Raw genomic sequence first — 15,668 nt, 5'->3', positions numbered from 1 at the left:
TGTGGTAGTGACGTTGACGACGGCGGCGACGGTAACAACGACGACGACGACGACGACGACGACGACGGCGGTGGTGGCGGCGGTGGCGGCGGCGGCGGTGGTGGCGGTGATTTTGCGCGAGTGTTTACCGTTCCTGTGGTGTGTGTCACGCTACTGAAAGCCTTCTCTCTCTCCTTCTGCGATTCTTCGGTGGTCGCGATCTATTTACCGCGGGAAAAACGATGTCGGGATACCGCAAGGTAAACTATTACGAATTGTGTCGACTGTGTGCCAGCAGCGAGGGTATCAAGATGAATATTTTTCGCGATGAAGGACGCAGACTGCAATTGCAATCGAAAATACAGATGTTTCTACCGATACAGGTGAGCAACTCGTGCTCGGCTCGCAACCCCCGAGCTATTTTCGATCCTTTTGTAATAACACGATCGCTCAACCCGCTTAACCCTATTTGTCAGTTCGACATGTCGCGAGCGACGCAAAAGTCCTAAGGATATGTGACAAATCTGCAAAGAACGTTTGCTAGATTTGTGTTGAGACTCCAGTCAAATATATTCTGATACTTGAAAATTATTTCTGCGCCAAAATCCGCCACAATAATGTGTGATAACATTTTTCAACCATGAAACCGCAGCATCAATGTATACGCATTCTATTCAAAATAGTATATGTTTTTACATTCCACAACTTTATACTCTCGTTTACTTGCACGTGCATACAAGAATTGTTTAAAGAAAGTTTTGGTAAGATTTGAGATAATGAAGCATAAATTATTGTATACACATCTCTATATGTTTCATATAGTAGATACAACAAAATTGAATCTGAACAGCTTTGTGAAAATAACTTTGGACAAATACTTTCTTCTAATTTGCTCTTATCTCCACTTGGTATCCTGTTGCCAATATTTAAATCCCAGAGGTTTATAAAGGTTTCGTATGGAGATAATCAATATTCAACATAAACAGATCAACATAGGTTAGGTTATATTTGATCCCCAATATTAAATCGTAAATTTTATATGGACTTCGTAACTCTTTCACACAAGTTTTACGTTTTTTTTTAAACAATATTAAAATATAATTATTTATATTATTTAGAATTGGGACTCGGTTATTTTTATTACTGATTCAGTTCATGTTTATACAAGTTATTAAAATAATATAAATTTTCATTACAGAGCAGAGTTATTTATTTATTTGTTTCCAGCATATTGATATTTATGACAATAATTAATTTTGCGATCTAATTGTTATAAAGGAAGAATGCAAATAGAATAAGTTATCGCTTACTGAAATGAATTTTAAATTGTAATTATTTATATTTCTTGAAGGTTATGGAGGAGGATTCATTACCAAAAATTGTATGCCATGAATGCGTCAAGAAGCTAGAGAGTTATATAGAATTCCGAGATACTGTGATCAATGCGGAGGGTATGTTGGAGTCTTATTTCACCTCGCTGCGTTTCTCCGAGGATTTTTTGAAAGAAGGGAAGGTTTACGTAAAGAATACCGAAAAGGAAAGACCATCCACACCAGAGGATGAGACTCTGAAGTCAATGGAAAAAGTGCCAACACCAGTCGGAAACCAAATAATCAATAATCAACAATCAACAGATCAAATACAGCATCAGCAACCTGTCGTAGTTAGCAATATAAACACTTCTAATATACAAATCATCAGTGGTGTCCAAGCAAGAGTGCAGCAATACAAATGTGCCATGCAGGTCTGCAATCAATAAATAATAACAAAATAAATAGAATAAAGCTGTTGCGTTAGATATATTTTACGTACGTCTGTTGCAGATTTTTTTATTTATATTTTATTTACTTTAAAATATTTTTTATTTTATTTTGTTATATATCTGTGCATATTTATTTTAAAATATAGTAATGAAATTTTTTTTGGGTTTAGATGCAACCAGGTGGTATGGCAGCTGCTGTCGTTGAAGCTACAGCAGAGACTCATTATAGTTATCAACAACAAACTTCTCAAGTATCGTCACAACAATCAAACGAAGCGCAAAATCAAATCAGCGACCAGCAAAATCAATCTCCCGCAATTCAGCAGCAAACGCAGAACCAAATACAGAATCATAACCAAATGAATCAGCAAGTGCAATCTCAACGAGCAATTCCTCAACAATTGAATCAGCCGGCACAATTGTCTCAACAACAGAATCAAAGCCAAGTCAGTCAGCAGGTGCAGGGACAGTCGCAGATATCACAGCAGCTTCAACAGTTACAGAGGCAACAACGTGAATTTGAAAAACAGCACAGGCAACTTCAACTTGAAAAGCAGCAAGTGCAAATTGTAACGCAACAAGAATTTTCAGTAAAACAAGAAACACCAGTGGTACATCAAAATAATAATGTAGTTCTGAAAACTGAAGCGGACATGGAACCAAATCAGCAAATTATGCAAAAAATACAATCCGAGGTCCGAAAAGATGAATCTCCTAACCCAAATGTACAAACTTATACTACAGTACAAGCAACGCCAGAAGTATTTTTAAATTTGGATTTCAAAGAAAGTTCACTGACATCGGTTCGAGAAAATAAAGATTTTAAAGAATTTGCAAAAACTTCATCCGACGATGGAATGTCTCGCAATTCAATCGAACAGATAAGAGAATTTCTAAGGCTCAGGTCAGGATCGGAGCCAGCTTCTCTAATCACTGTGAATCCTCAAGGCCTTTCACCGGCTGTAAGGAATACTGTTTGCCGCGACTGTGGTAAAAGCTTTTCCTCATTCAACCAAATGAGCAGTCATAATTGTAGTGTTGAGACACTTATGAGTGAACCATCGGATGCTGGAAGTAAAGATGATTCTTTACAAACTAATGTTAACTCCTTCAATTGTGACATTTGTAGTAAGCCATTTAAGAGGAAAGAGCATCTCTTTCAACATCGAAAATTGCATACCGGTGAACGACCGTATGTGTGTACGACGTGTACAAAAGCATTCAGCCGTAAGGAACACTTGGTTAGACATTCGGTATCTCATACCGGACAAAAAATGCACGAGTGTGAATTGTGTGGTAAAAGTTTTTCACGTAAGGATAATCTACATAAACATCGAAAAACGCATGGTGTATCTGGTCCTTATATTTGCGAAACTTGTGGGAAATCATTTGTTGTAAAACATTATTACGTGATGCATTTAACTACTCATGCCGTAGCTGTTATGGACGGCATAAATTGCCCAGATCCATTGCCATATAAATGCGATATATGCCATAAAGCATTTTCAGTAAAACAGTATCTCACTACGCATAGACTTAGACACAGATCAAAAAATAATAACTCTGCACAAAATAATTTAAACGGGCATCAACAGCAACAATCGAACGCCACGGATAATGTGAATGTAGTGACAAATAATGTTAGCAATACTGGAAATTTAAATAATAATGGGCAATCAAGCAACGAGTCAACTGTCGAAATGCAAAGCGTTATTGAACGAAACGAACAAGCTAATGGATCATTCGCTAACACTCAGTATCATACTAATATGCAAGAATTTCAATGAGATAAGGGAAAGCGTGTCTATTATGTTCTCTTGCCAAATGGTAACAACCATAAGATCGTGGTTGTATAAGCAAGAGAAACTTTACGACGCGCTAAAATATTTTCTTATAGTTTTGTTCTTGAACGAACGTGATTTTTGTATTTTAATACTACAGAAATGAGAATCAAAGTGGTTATTTTGACAAATTAGATATTTTGATGTATACACATCAAACAGAAAGTAAATCTGTTGAATATTTTAAGAATTCGTCAGGCAGAACGATGTAAATATATTTTGTCACCAAAACATTAGCTATATGGAATGCATATTGTAAGTTTTAAATGAGTATTCATTCGTATCTTATTGATATTTAAAACAAAATGTATTATTACTACTTGTCTACAGCATTCTGTGTACAGGTATATTAATACTTATGTGTAACATTCTGTATACGAGTATTTAAACTTCAACAGCAAAAGAATGGAATCTAATTCTGCAAAATGTAATATGTACATTGTACATCAAAATCACAAATCTGTTTGAAATTACGAATCTTGTTAATATATTTATTGTTATTTAATTCGCAGGCTAGTAAAATGAACTAAATTAATATTTATATTTATTGATGTATTTCTGAATTTAACAGACTGGTGCAGAGACGTGAGTAATCAAAATTTTGACATCAAATTTGATATAAAATGAAATCAAAATGTACAAGAATTTGAAAGAAATTGATCTTCAAGACTCTCTTCTATAAAGTTTTTAATGATAACTGTTTACTTATTTTATTCAGCTTCGTTTTCCTGTATTTGTCATATTTTAAATAGTATGTGTATATTTTTATACTTTTGAGAAAGAAAGAGAGAAGAAATGTAGAAAATTCAATTAAAATACATGTATCAAGATTTTGGAATAATTTGGAGGCAATAATATCTGAAACGTGGGAAAAATGAAATTATTTCTAATCGCTAATTGATAAAGTGATATTTTATATATTGGATCAATTTTATAATCGATCATTAATTTTATCAATTTCAGATACGATATTCAAACTGGATTGCGATTTTGATGTCTAGCATTACCATTGAAAAAAATTAAGTCTTATTGTTTTGTGATACACTATATTTGAAAACATGATCATATTGTTATGGTTATGAGGTTGTTTCAGTTTCTGACAAAATTGTCGTAGGTCATTATAACATATAGAAAATTTTTGATCTAAAAACTAGAAATTAGGATTTCAATAACATTAGCCAACTCATGATACATCAAATTTCCAATTTCTCGAACATACATATTGTTATATGTAAAAATTTTCGATTAAAACGTGTATAAAATCTATATCTGTTAGATTACAGTAATTGCAACAATCTCTAACTATTTAAAAAAATATATAGAAATATAATTTTTATGTACACTTAGAATGTAAAACGAAAAATCAGACCAAAGAAATTTCTATTACGTTTATATATACATATATGTATAAATATGTATGTGCGTGTGCGTATGCATGTGTATATATGTATCTGTGTGTGTGTGCACATATGTTGTATATGATTTATTTATATTTATATAAAATAGATTGAAAGAATCATAAATAATGATCTAGAAATAATTTGAGACTGGAAGTTTGCGTACCTCTTGCTTAATCTTGCGATTTGAACAATTGGAGAGCTATCTTGGAAAAGAGTATCTATTTGTCCACAATTTCGATTTCAAACAACTTCTAATAATCACTATTTCATACGAAGTAGTTTACCGTATTATTATGTACCAATAGTAATTACAAATTTAATTATTTTATTAATGTAATCAATAATGAGAGAGAGAGAGTTAATTATATTTTTTCTGTAAGCACTATGGCCATATGCAGTGTGTGCAATAAAATTATACGCGCAACATAGCTTGTGCATAATGTTACTTATAGATAATGATTTCATGTGCAATATATAAATTATCGACAATCGAGATTGAGGACAGTTTTATGTAAGCAAACAACATTGTTGGAAGTAATTTTATTGACAAACTTCCCAACTTCTAAAGTACACTTATTAATTAATAAAAATATGCCGCACATGCACATGCATGCACACATGTTTACACAATTTTCGAGAAAAATTACAGTATAATCTCGCTAATCTGGCACGTCCAATAATTCAGCACTACTCGCGAGCTTTCGCAGCCCCCTACACGTTATGTACAATGAGATCGTAAGACATAAGATTTTAGAAATTGACCAATCGAATGTGAAGCGAATAATCGACTGCGATCACAGTTTTAAAAAAGACAAACATCCATTAAAGTATATTTTTCTAAACAATAAATTGTTTTGTACCAAATTTTAGAACGAAATACATAATTATGTGTACTTCTTTATTTAATATAAGTTTAATTATATACTACGATAATTTTACATATTATTTTATTTATATGTCCTATGTTTCATACATTCCAGTTATTCAGCGAATCCATTAATCCGACACTGGTTTTCAATAAGCTGGATTAACAAGATTATACTGTATATATCATTTTTTCCAGGGTATATATTCTTTTTGTATCTTTGCGCGCGCAAGCATGCACACAAAATGGCACAATAGATACAGATCTGTATTACTGTAGATAAAAAAAAATTATCTTTTGCTTTTAGCGAAATTTCCGAAAATACATGTCTTTTGGACGTTTCATTTTTAAATATAGCACATCGCATTTATTATTTCTCGTTTCATGATGGAATAATTATTTGTGTAAAAAATTTTGGCAATTCTACTATAATTAAGCCTAATATTTATATATTTGTAAAATCGTAAGAAATCTTATATATGCGCGAGTGTATACGTATATGCGCATGCACATAAGAGCGTATCTGTATATATGTATGTGTGCAGTAACTTAGCTTAATCCATAGACGTAAATTTAGTATAAATATAGTTATTTTAGTATTATATATTTATATGTATATGTAAACAAAATGTTCTTTAAGTCTGCAGGGCGTTATTCACATACCCGCTTTCAGTAAAGAGAACATAATTGTCTGATAGAAAAATCAATTTCATGTTGAAATTAATAATTATTCGGCCATTTAATATAAAATGTGGAATGTGAATATGTGCCTATAATGTTTCCAAATTATCGGACAGAATAAGATTTAGAAAATACGTATTATATGTATATTAATTCCATATTTATTATATAATAATGGCAAGTGTATTTTATATAGCATCCGGCAAGATTAATTTTATAAGTTAAGGGCACACGATGTTATTTTACTTGCCTGCTAGATTGCTGAGTACGCCTCTGATGATTGGTGCAAGTTAATCAAGATGCAGCGTTATAGATTAGGTGACTTGAGGCTTCTTCTTGATTAGCACTCACCAATCAGCAGTGGAGCACGCAAGCAATCCAGCAGGCAAGATATAGCATCGTATGCCGCTGGCTTTAGAATAAGAAGGATCTAAATCATAAATTTCAAGCATTACGTAAGTATTTCTGTGTAACTAATTGTTTTTCCATATTATTTGGCTCTTTATAAATACACATTTGTTAACATAATTTTTATTAAAAATTGCTTTTATAATAGTTAATATTTAAATGCATATGGAACTTTAAAAATCTCTTTCAGAGTAGAGAGAAGAATTTTTTAACGGTTTAATTTTTTGTTATATACTACAGTTTTTGTACATATTAAAGGAGAAGTGATGATTTTAAGACTGTATCTCTATATCACCTAGATTTAGGTGTGTGTTGGAAATATATAGATCTATAATGATATATTGTACATACATATAAAACATACTGTGTTTCTGATGCGACTGTATTTTCTGCATAGTATAGGAATATATATATATATATATATATATATATAAATTTTAAATCTACAAATTAAGAATTGCATCCAAAGACATACAGCAAGTTTATTATTTTTAAAAGAACTTATCTTAGATAAGTTATGCTTATTTACTGCGGTGTTCATTTATTAACTAAAATCTTGATTGTAGATGTATATAAATTTTTATCAATGGTTCCTTGCTTTGTATAGTTATAATAAAGAAAACACAATTTTTCTTAAGAACAAGAATGTAATTATTTTGGTATATTGAACAATATATTGTATAATAGTAAAATTTTTTCTCTTTGAATGTTTGATCCCTGTTTTTGCGATCTGATTAACTTTCTGTGAGAGCAGAAGTTTCGTTTCTCTCTCGAATAAATTCAAGAATCGAGCCCCTGGAGCATGTGGGGTATGCGACACGAACAGACCTTAGCTTGCATGCTTCCTAGAAACCGGGCCTTACGTCTGTGTAGCAAACCGAACGGACTTTGTAGTTTTCCGACGTTGGCCACCCTGCATCCAGAGTTTCGGGATTCCGCCACACGAGGTCTCCGAAATCAATTCTTGTCGAACCTTGACAAACACAACAATGGCACTCATTGATCACGAAGTTTCAGCATAAACAGTTCTTATGTGATTGCCGTCTACTTTCCCATATTTTCTTGTATTCCACAAGTAAGAATTGGATTGGAAAGTGACACTGTGCTGGGCGTAAAATTTCGTTGAAACGTTCGCGAGGTAAGTGCGATGGAGAAAAAAAGAGATTTAAGCGTGATGCGTAATGATTTATTTATATGTACTGAGAGTTCTATCCATATTGATATGTGAGTTTTCCTGTCATTCTTATATAAAAAAGAGAAATCAAAAGAAAAGATGGGAGAAAAGGAGAGAGAGATATACATATATTTTTTATGAGGCTAGCAAGCTTTAAAGGGTAGCGCTTTGTTCTTTGTATTCGCACCGAGAGCTTCGTATAATCCCAGCCAAAAGTTTAGTCAGTGTTATTCGGTACGGAGTGGCTGATTCTTCATATTTTAAGCGCCCTAATTTTTAACATCTGGCTTACGACTAAGAAGCTCCTTTTTCATACATTACGTGGAATGGAAATGCGCGTAATTAATTCATTTCTTATACGTGTGCATATGTTGTAGTAAAAGGAGACTAAAGAGTTATAATAGGATTCTTTTTGTCTGGCTGTATCAAAAATATGACAATGTCTTTCATTTACAAACTAGTTGTTGGTTAATTTTTATCTGAAAAATCACCTTACCAAGGTGTAAATTGCGTGTGCCAGGTTTAACCTGTAGACGCATCACTTTTGCGCGGTGTTTGTATTCTCATGTCAAATAATAATTTTGATTTGATAATATTTTGTGACTCTACACAGATTTTCCATAAGAAAAGTGCAGGGTCCTTTGATCAATATTATTTAAAGAGATACGTCACTTGCGGAGGAAGCAATAAGAGAAGAACACACTTTGGATGGCAAAGGGAGAGCGGCAAGCGATACGCGACCATCGCCGCTCTGCACCTATCCTCATCTATCATTTTTTTTTCTTATAAAAGTTCTTTATAAAAGAGTATTCTAAAACTTGACTAGTTTAATCTATAATCTTATTATTATATCTATTATATTTTATTTTAATCATGTATCTATCTATAACATTCATAGGCTGGTATTCACAGTTGATTCTTATTTCAAAATCATCTTAAGTGTTGTCTTAAGACGCTAATACGGCTCTGTGATTGGTTGAAAACGCATTAAGAGACTTGAGATAAGAACCGACTATTTAGATATACGTGTTGTTTGGCTTATTATTTTGCCATAAAGAAATTATTTGTACGTTCTCCTTGACACGTCGCCAAATTTTTGTAGAAATGTTTGCCAAAAGTGGTTTGTTCTTATATATTTTGTAGGTAAAGGAAAATGAAAATAAAACGCAGCAAGTCTCTTTCTCCTGAACCATCTAGTAGCAAAGATACAAAACGTATAAAACTTGAGAGTATTGCAAATTTAAATGGAAGAAAACCATCTCGGAACATTCTTTCATTCTCGGATGACGTTTTACTTAATATATTGAAATATGTACATCCACAAGATCTCATGGCAATCAGTTTGTAAGTTGCATTTATCTATTATACCTTCTGTTGTATCTGATGTCTTTCGCAGTGCTTTTTCCATTATAATTGATTTCTTTGAATCACAGATGCTGTGTCAGATTTGCGCAGTTAGCGCATGACAGGACTTTGTGGAGAAGAGTAGATTTTCGTAAAAACCCCATACTTCTAGATGATTTAAATCAGTACATGAAGTTTTTGCAGCCAATAACAATGAGTCTAGCAATGCGTGGCAATCTGATCTGCCGCGAAGGTTCGTCTCTCACGCAAAGATTCTTTAATAATGTGAAAACACTGTGCGATCAACTGAAGGAATTGATCATTGAAGAATATTACATCAATGGAGATAAGGTATATTTTATGAAAATGTTTATACTATTATTTTCTTACGTTTAAACAGAGCTTGGTATCTTGACTTTTTTCATCAAATATACGGATACAAGTTAAATTTTTAATGGATTCAGTGAAGAGATACAGATACAAGTTACATTTCTTGAATTCTTTCGATTTAGATATAGATACAAGAGGCACTGAATTATTTTTTGAATAATTGAAAGAATATATTTGATCTACTACAATGTGACTTACAGATTCATATAACAGATTTTCCATGCACCATTGAAAAGCTTTCATTGAAAGGTTGCAAAATGGATTACTTGCAGAGTAATAAGTCTTATTTTTTTAAAATGGATCTTCACATGCCTAATTTAACAGTAAGTGCAATTTTATATACGGATATAAATTTTTTTTTATATCGTGTGTATGTGTGTATTATATTTAATACTGTTTTAGTGTTTGATTTTAAGTAACTGTGAGTGGTTTACGCCGCATTCCTTACTAGTTATTAGCAAAATACCAAAACTTAAGGAACTCAGATTGAACTCGTGTCACCGTCTGGGCGAATGTGTTGCATATGCTAGTTTAGCAACTAGATTTGGATTCAAGACGTTAGAGGTATAATATTTTTCTTATCTATATGTATTTTCATTCATATTATATCAATCATTCTTATGCTCGGTCTTACTGTGAAGAAATGATCGAGATGTTTTTATATTTTATTATATTAGATTTTAGATTTACGGGATACAGCACTTGGAGATAGTGAGGTCGGTTGTTTTAGCAGCACTAAAACTCTAACACATCTCTATTTGGAATGTCCTTCTACATGGAGAAATGAAGAGTCGCCTGAAGTTATACAACACCGACAGCAACAGGCTTTACGATTACCCATATTTGAAGATCGCAATCTAGTACAGGTATTGCAGAAAGCAAATTTATAAGTGTTGATTACAGCAATAAGTACAATACATGTTTTTTAAAAATATAAACTGTATTACAATATAAAAATAAATTATTCTAATACAGTTTTTAGTCGAGGATGGATTTGCTCTTGAAAATTATGGATTTCAACGATGTTTGATATCAGATAGAGCAATATGTGCACTTGGAAGCGATACTTGTGATAGAGAAGTGGTAAATAGTTTTCTTGCTCCCGAAGGAATGATAATATTACGAGAAGATAGACGGGTATCTAATAATCCAAATCTTAAAACATTAGTCGTTAGGTAAGTTGATTGAGTTAATTCACAAAAAATATTGTAAAATTTAAAAACAAGAAGAATAAGTAGAAAATACTTTAAATTATGTAATGTATTTTTCCAGAAACTATCCACGTGTAACAAATTCGAGTCTTATCCATTTGGCTTTAAATGCATCGAAATTGGAATACTTGGATGTTACTGGTACTTCTGTGACAAAAGAGGGTGTTGAATCCTTTAAATCGCAAAAAAACAATGTTAAAATAGTCTCGTCGTTCGATGAGACATAGTTAAAGTCGTATCTAGCAAATTAGGAATTAATGAATATTTATGTTTTATTAATACTTTTCGTAATTTAGAAATTATAAATACTTTTCGAAAAGTATTAATACTTTTATATTTGAATGCATATTATGCTTTGATATTAAGATATAAGTAATGTTCAAACAATTTTCTATAAATAAATAATTTTGATTAAATGTAATTTATTTGAGAAAGTACACACAGAAAGATGAATGCCCAAAAATCTTTTGACGAAATGGCCAACGGCGTTCATCGATGATTGGATAAATTTTGTCTCGTAGAATAAAAGTTTTAATAACTCGATTGGTGTACGAGGTCAAGAGTTATAGAAGAAAAATAAAACAAAGTTAAATACTACAGTAAATACTACTACAATAAAACAAAGTAAAATTCTACAGTGTCTCGTATGTGGAGTGTAAGACGTGATTCTTTATGCAAAAAGAAACATCTTTTTCTTATAAAATTGTGTCTGACAGTTTTTTTAAGAGAATTTTCCTTATTTTTTATTGCTTTTTTATATTTTTGCCTTTATTCATTTTTATCGCTTTTATTTATTTATTATATAAGGGATACCTTTTTTTGTTTTTGGTTTAACTCTTGACCTTATGAACCAATAAAATACAGCCATCACAACTTTTGTTCTATTAGACAAGATCTAACGATTCCCATATCATTGGACGTCAATAACTAATTTTGGGCAGTTTTTTTTTTGTAAGCATATCGTTATATACTGTCTCGTTATTAACTCTAATCTCGATGTATTATTAATTATGAAGTAACACTTGCTGTAATTATTAGCTTACTATTGTTTTTATTTTTTAAAGTCAAAAATTGAACGCAAAGGTATCATCTTTATACTGTTATTGTGACAAATATTACACATGCCTTAGTGGTCGAATTGGTGAGACGTCCGCCTAGAGAGTAAAGAGGACTGAAGAGACCAGATTCAAACCCTGGCTGAGGTAATATTTTTCGCAATAAATTTTCTGTATTATAATAACATTGACCGGTTAATGTCGATTAAAAGGCATGATTATTTTTATTTTTATTTATTTTCAGTATTACCGTATACTATTAGTTTTTTTTCTCTCATTTTTTTACTATCTATACTTTGACAGTCATATAAAATGACTTTTTGTATTATTATAGGACTACTCTTAGTAATTAATAAATAAATAAGTAAATATTATATACATATATATATATATATATGAATGTATTATTACAAAATATTATTAATAATTTCATTTATGCACAATTAATAAGCTTACATAAAACGATAATGGATATTGTGTCTCATGCTTGCATACATATATATGTACTGTATTATATTATTTTTGTCAAGTCTTTAAAAATTATATAAATAAAGAGTGATAGATTATATGTATATTAAATACATTAGATTTTTTGCAAATAAGATACAAAAATAAAAGAAAGCAAACGTAAATGTCTAACTGTTATTTAAAATTAATTGTACATCTCAATATACATATATTATTATTTTTGTATTAACACGGAGTGTTTCAAAAGTGGAGGTCAACCGCTCGAAAGATGATTGGAGAAGTAACGAAAAAATTCATATAAATACACCCGAAAATACGTTGTTTTCGAGTTATCGCAATTTATATGTTGATATTTAAAATTGCTTTGCTTTTGAACGTTTTTGTCGAAATTAACCGTATTTACATACGTAAAAGAACAACTGCACAATGAACTCGATTATCTGTCAATTGTTTAATTTTATATATGTCCAATGTAACTCTAATTTATGGCATATTCAACCCGTAATAATGTTTGCCTTCAGGAACGTTTGTGTCGCTCAAAAGCACATCTTTTACATACATATCGTAAGAACATAAAATAATTAAATTTATCAAGTTATATGATTTAATAAAAATGTAAAACCAATTTATTCTTAAGGGTAGAGAATCACGTAAATACATCAGTAATGGAATTTTCCCGTGTTACGGTATATCCAAAAGTTCGAGTGAGTCTTTGGAAACATCTGAGGGAACAGTGGAATATTGTGACATGAATAATGGTATGCGTTTAATTTCCGAATACAAGAAAGAATCATCTATTACTATTATTGGATGCCTTCTACCAGCGGGTGCAATGTTTGAAAAAGCCAAGGAACGTGGCAGTGCATTATTTTTAGAGCACACATTGTTCCAAGTAAATCAGAATGCAATTACGAAGAATTTTAATATATTTAGACAACTGATCATGTATGATTTTATGTGTCCGAAAAATATAGATTATGATAACTCTGTTCTTGCTTTAAAAAATTATATCTGGTATTCTTCATTCGTTTCTTATTCATATTTCATGATATCATTAGCTTAAGCAACTTATGATAATAGGGGAGAATTCACAAAAATCAGCAGCAGATTGAAGAAGAATTACAGGGAATTGGTGGGACATTATCAGCTAAGGCAATGCGAGAAGCATTTGTGTTCTATGGAATAGCACCTTCTCATAATGCTTGTAAACTTACAGAATTACTACTTGATGTTGCTATAAATGGTGTTATACGTACGTTTAATTAATATTTTAATTTAGTAAAATCTACTCCAATACATTGATCTTATTTATCTTACAAATTAAAATGCTAATCTGTGCAAATTATTATTTCAGATAATGCTGCAATTGAATTGGCAAAATCGAGAATTTTTCAGGAGTTGTCTAAAATTGAATCTAATCCAGAACAAATAGTGATGGATTATTTACCAAGTATTGCATACCAGGACACAATATTATCTAAAAGCGTGTTTCCTCGAAGTCACATAATCAAGTATTTACAACATATCAGCTGTATTAAGAGTCACGTTATTATACATTAATTTTTTTACACATTATATAACTATTCTTATTATTATTTGTACTACGTATTATATTGTGTATATAATATTACTTATTACTGTTATTTAAAACATGTAAATATTTAATTTCTTCACAAGTCAGTATTTTTAATACTAACATTATCACTGATACAAATTATTAATATATGTGCAGAAATTTTCAAACAGAACATTTAGTAAATTTTAAAAAGCACGTGTTCAAACCCTGCTTCATGACTATAATTAGTTCTGGTGCAATCTTCTTGAAAGAATTACAAACAATTATACACAAATGTGTTGATGAATGTTCGACAAAAAGACAGACCTTAACAGACGATCATGAATCATTCTCAAGTTTAAACCAATTACGTTTTTCAGGTGAAAATAAAATATAAATTGTATATTAAAGAGTTATACAACTTTTCATACATTTTAGTAAAGTATTTTGTAATAAGAGAACACTAAACTTTTGTAAAGAATGATTATGTACATTTATACTATTAAGACTTGTTATATAGGTGCTGAATTACGATTAAGAGATGATAATGAAGAATTAGGATATGTAGCTATAGGCTTTGAAGGACCAACCTTCTCTCAATGTACAGATCGATATGCTCTACAAGTAGCTAAGGAAATTGTAGGATCATGGGATGTAACGTATGGTAATTATTAGATACAGCAATCTTTTGAATTTATTATGCTAATAGGTATTAAAAATAAGCGCTTCGCTATTCCAACTGTTGTGTGAACTTTATTTGGCTCTGATTTCAGGTGGCGCAAATCATAATGCACCGTACCTTGCGCATAGTGCATTTAATTCAAACATATGCTATTTATATAAATCGTTTATGTTGGATTATGGATATACCAGTATATGGGGTTGCTATTTTGTCTGTGATAAGTTAAAACTTGACGTACGTGTATACACACGTATACTTTATAGTTTAAATTAAGTCTTACATAAATTATATAAAAGGGAACATATCCAATATTTGTATAGGACATGGTTTGCATGTTATTAAGCGAATGGAGAAGACTATGTACGATAAGTACTGATGTAGAAGTAGAACGAGCTGTGAACCAATGCGTATTTCATGAATTGACAAAATTGAATAATCCAATGGATCGTTTCTTTGACATGGTCAATTGTTTTTATTTATATAATCGTTACATTCCTATGAAAGAAAGATTTGCGAATTATCAAGTAAGCTAATGAAAAATATAGATTATATTATAAATTGTAATTTTTGTATTATTTTAATCAAGTGTATGTACATGGCAGTATTCAATGGTCTTAAAAGTATAGAAATTAAAAGTCTTTTCTATTTACAGGAGGTCACAGCAGAGACAGTACGAAATATTGCCAGTAAATATATATACGATCAATCTCCTGCCGTCGTAGGACTGGGACGCATTGAAAATTTAACAGATTATTGTATCATACATCGTGGTACATACTCATTATGTTACTAACAGATCATTAATAAGTTAATAAATTAATTATTAATAAACATCTTTTACAAATATTAAGTT

The 15,668-nt window shown here is 31.2% G+C and overlaps 3 protein-coding genes across 7 annotated transcripts; all 3 read left to right on the top strand.

Annotated features, from left to right (window-relative positions):
* The first annotated feature begins 96 nt into the window (after positions 1-96).
* LOC105568295 (zinc finger protein 267-like) lies at positions 97-7,612 on the top strand. Its single transcript, XM_012023839.1, has 3 exons — positions 97-362; positions 1,331-1,723; positions 1,912-7,612. Exons 1-3 carry the CDS (start codon positions 222-224, stop codon positions 3,526-3,528), a joined length of 2,151 nt encoding a protein of 716 aa, XP_011879229.1. The 5' UTR covers positions 97-221; the 3' UTR covers positions 3,529-7,612.
* Positions 7,613-7,886: 274 nt separating this feature from the next.
* LOC105568294 lies at positions 7,887-11,476 on the top strand. 3 transcript variants are annotated; one of them, XM_012023838.1, is made up of 9 exons: positions 7,887-8,074; positions 8,724-9,176; positions 9,254-9,454; positions 9,544-9,805; positions 10,045-10,167; positions 10,247-10,408; positions 10,522-10,710; positions 10,820-11,019; positions 11,117-11,476. In XM_012023838.1, the coding sequence occupies exons 3-9, from the start codon at positions 9,264-9,266 to the stop codon at positions 11,280-11,282; spliced, it is 1,293 nt and encodes a 430-aa protein (XP_011879228.1). In that variant the 5' UTR covers positions 7,887-8,074; positions 8,724-9,176; positions 9,254-9,263; the 3' UTR covers positions 11,283-11,476. The 3 variants fall into 3 exon arrangements, with proteins under 3 accessions (XP_011879228.1, XP_011879226.1, XP_011879227.1); XM_012023836.1 differs by lacking the exon at positions 8,724-9,176; XM_012023837.1 differs by having other exon boundaries at positions 8,724-9,454.
* A 342-nt stretch (positions 11,477-11,818) lies between these two features.
* Positions 11,819-15,665, top strand: LOC105568292 (mitochondrial-processing peptidase subunit beta-like). 3 transcript variants are annotated; one of them, XM_012023834.1, is made up of 10 exons: positions 11,819-12,257; positions 13,100-13,142; positions 13,221-13,470; positions 13,659-13,830; positions 13,933-14,089; positions 14,311-14,513; positions 14,654-14,797; positions 14,907-15,049; positions 15,136-15,339; positions 15,468-15,665. In XM_012023834.1, exons 3-10 carry the CDS (start codon positions 13,327-13,329, stop codon positions 15,606-15,608), a joined length of 1,308 nt encoding a protein of 435 aa, XP_011879224.1. In that variant the 5' UTR covers positions 11,819-12,257; positions 13,100-13,142; positions 13,221-13,326; the 3' UTR covers positions 15,609-15,665. The 3 variants fall into 3 exon arrangements, with proteins under 3 accessions (XP_011879224.1, XP_011879225.1, XP_011879223.1); XM_012023835.1 differs by having other exon boundaries at positions 13,216-13,336; XM_012023833.1 differs by having other exon boundaries at positions 13,216-13,470.
* The last annotated feature ends 3 nt before the right edge of the window (positions 15,666-15,668 follow it).

This window comes from Vollenhovia emeryi, unplaced genomic scaffold (assembly GCF_000949405.1).
Source record: "Vollenhovia emeryi isolate VEMERY1.0 unplaced genomic scaffold, V.emery_V1.0 DF939130.1, whole genome shotgun sequence".
Taxonomy (NCBI): domain Eukaryota; kingdom Metazoa; phylum Arthropoda; class Insecta; order Hymenoptera; family Formicidae; genus Vollenhovia; species Vollenhovia emeryi.
The sequence above is the reverse complement of the archived record's forward strand: the minus strand, read 5'-3'. Positions and strand labels throughout refer to the sequence as shown.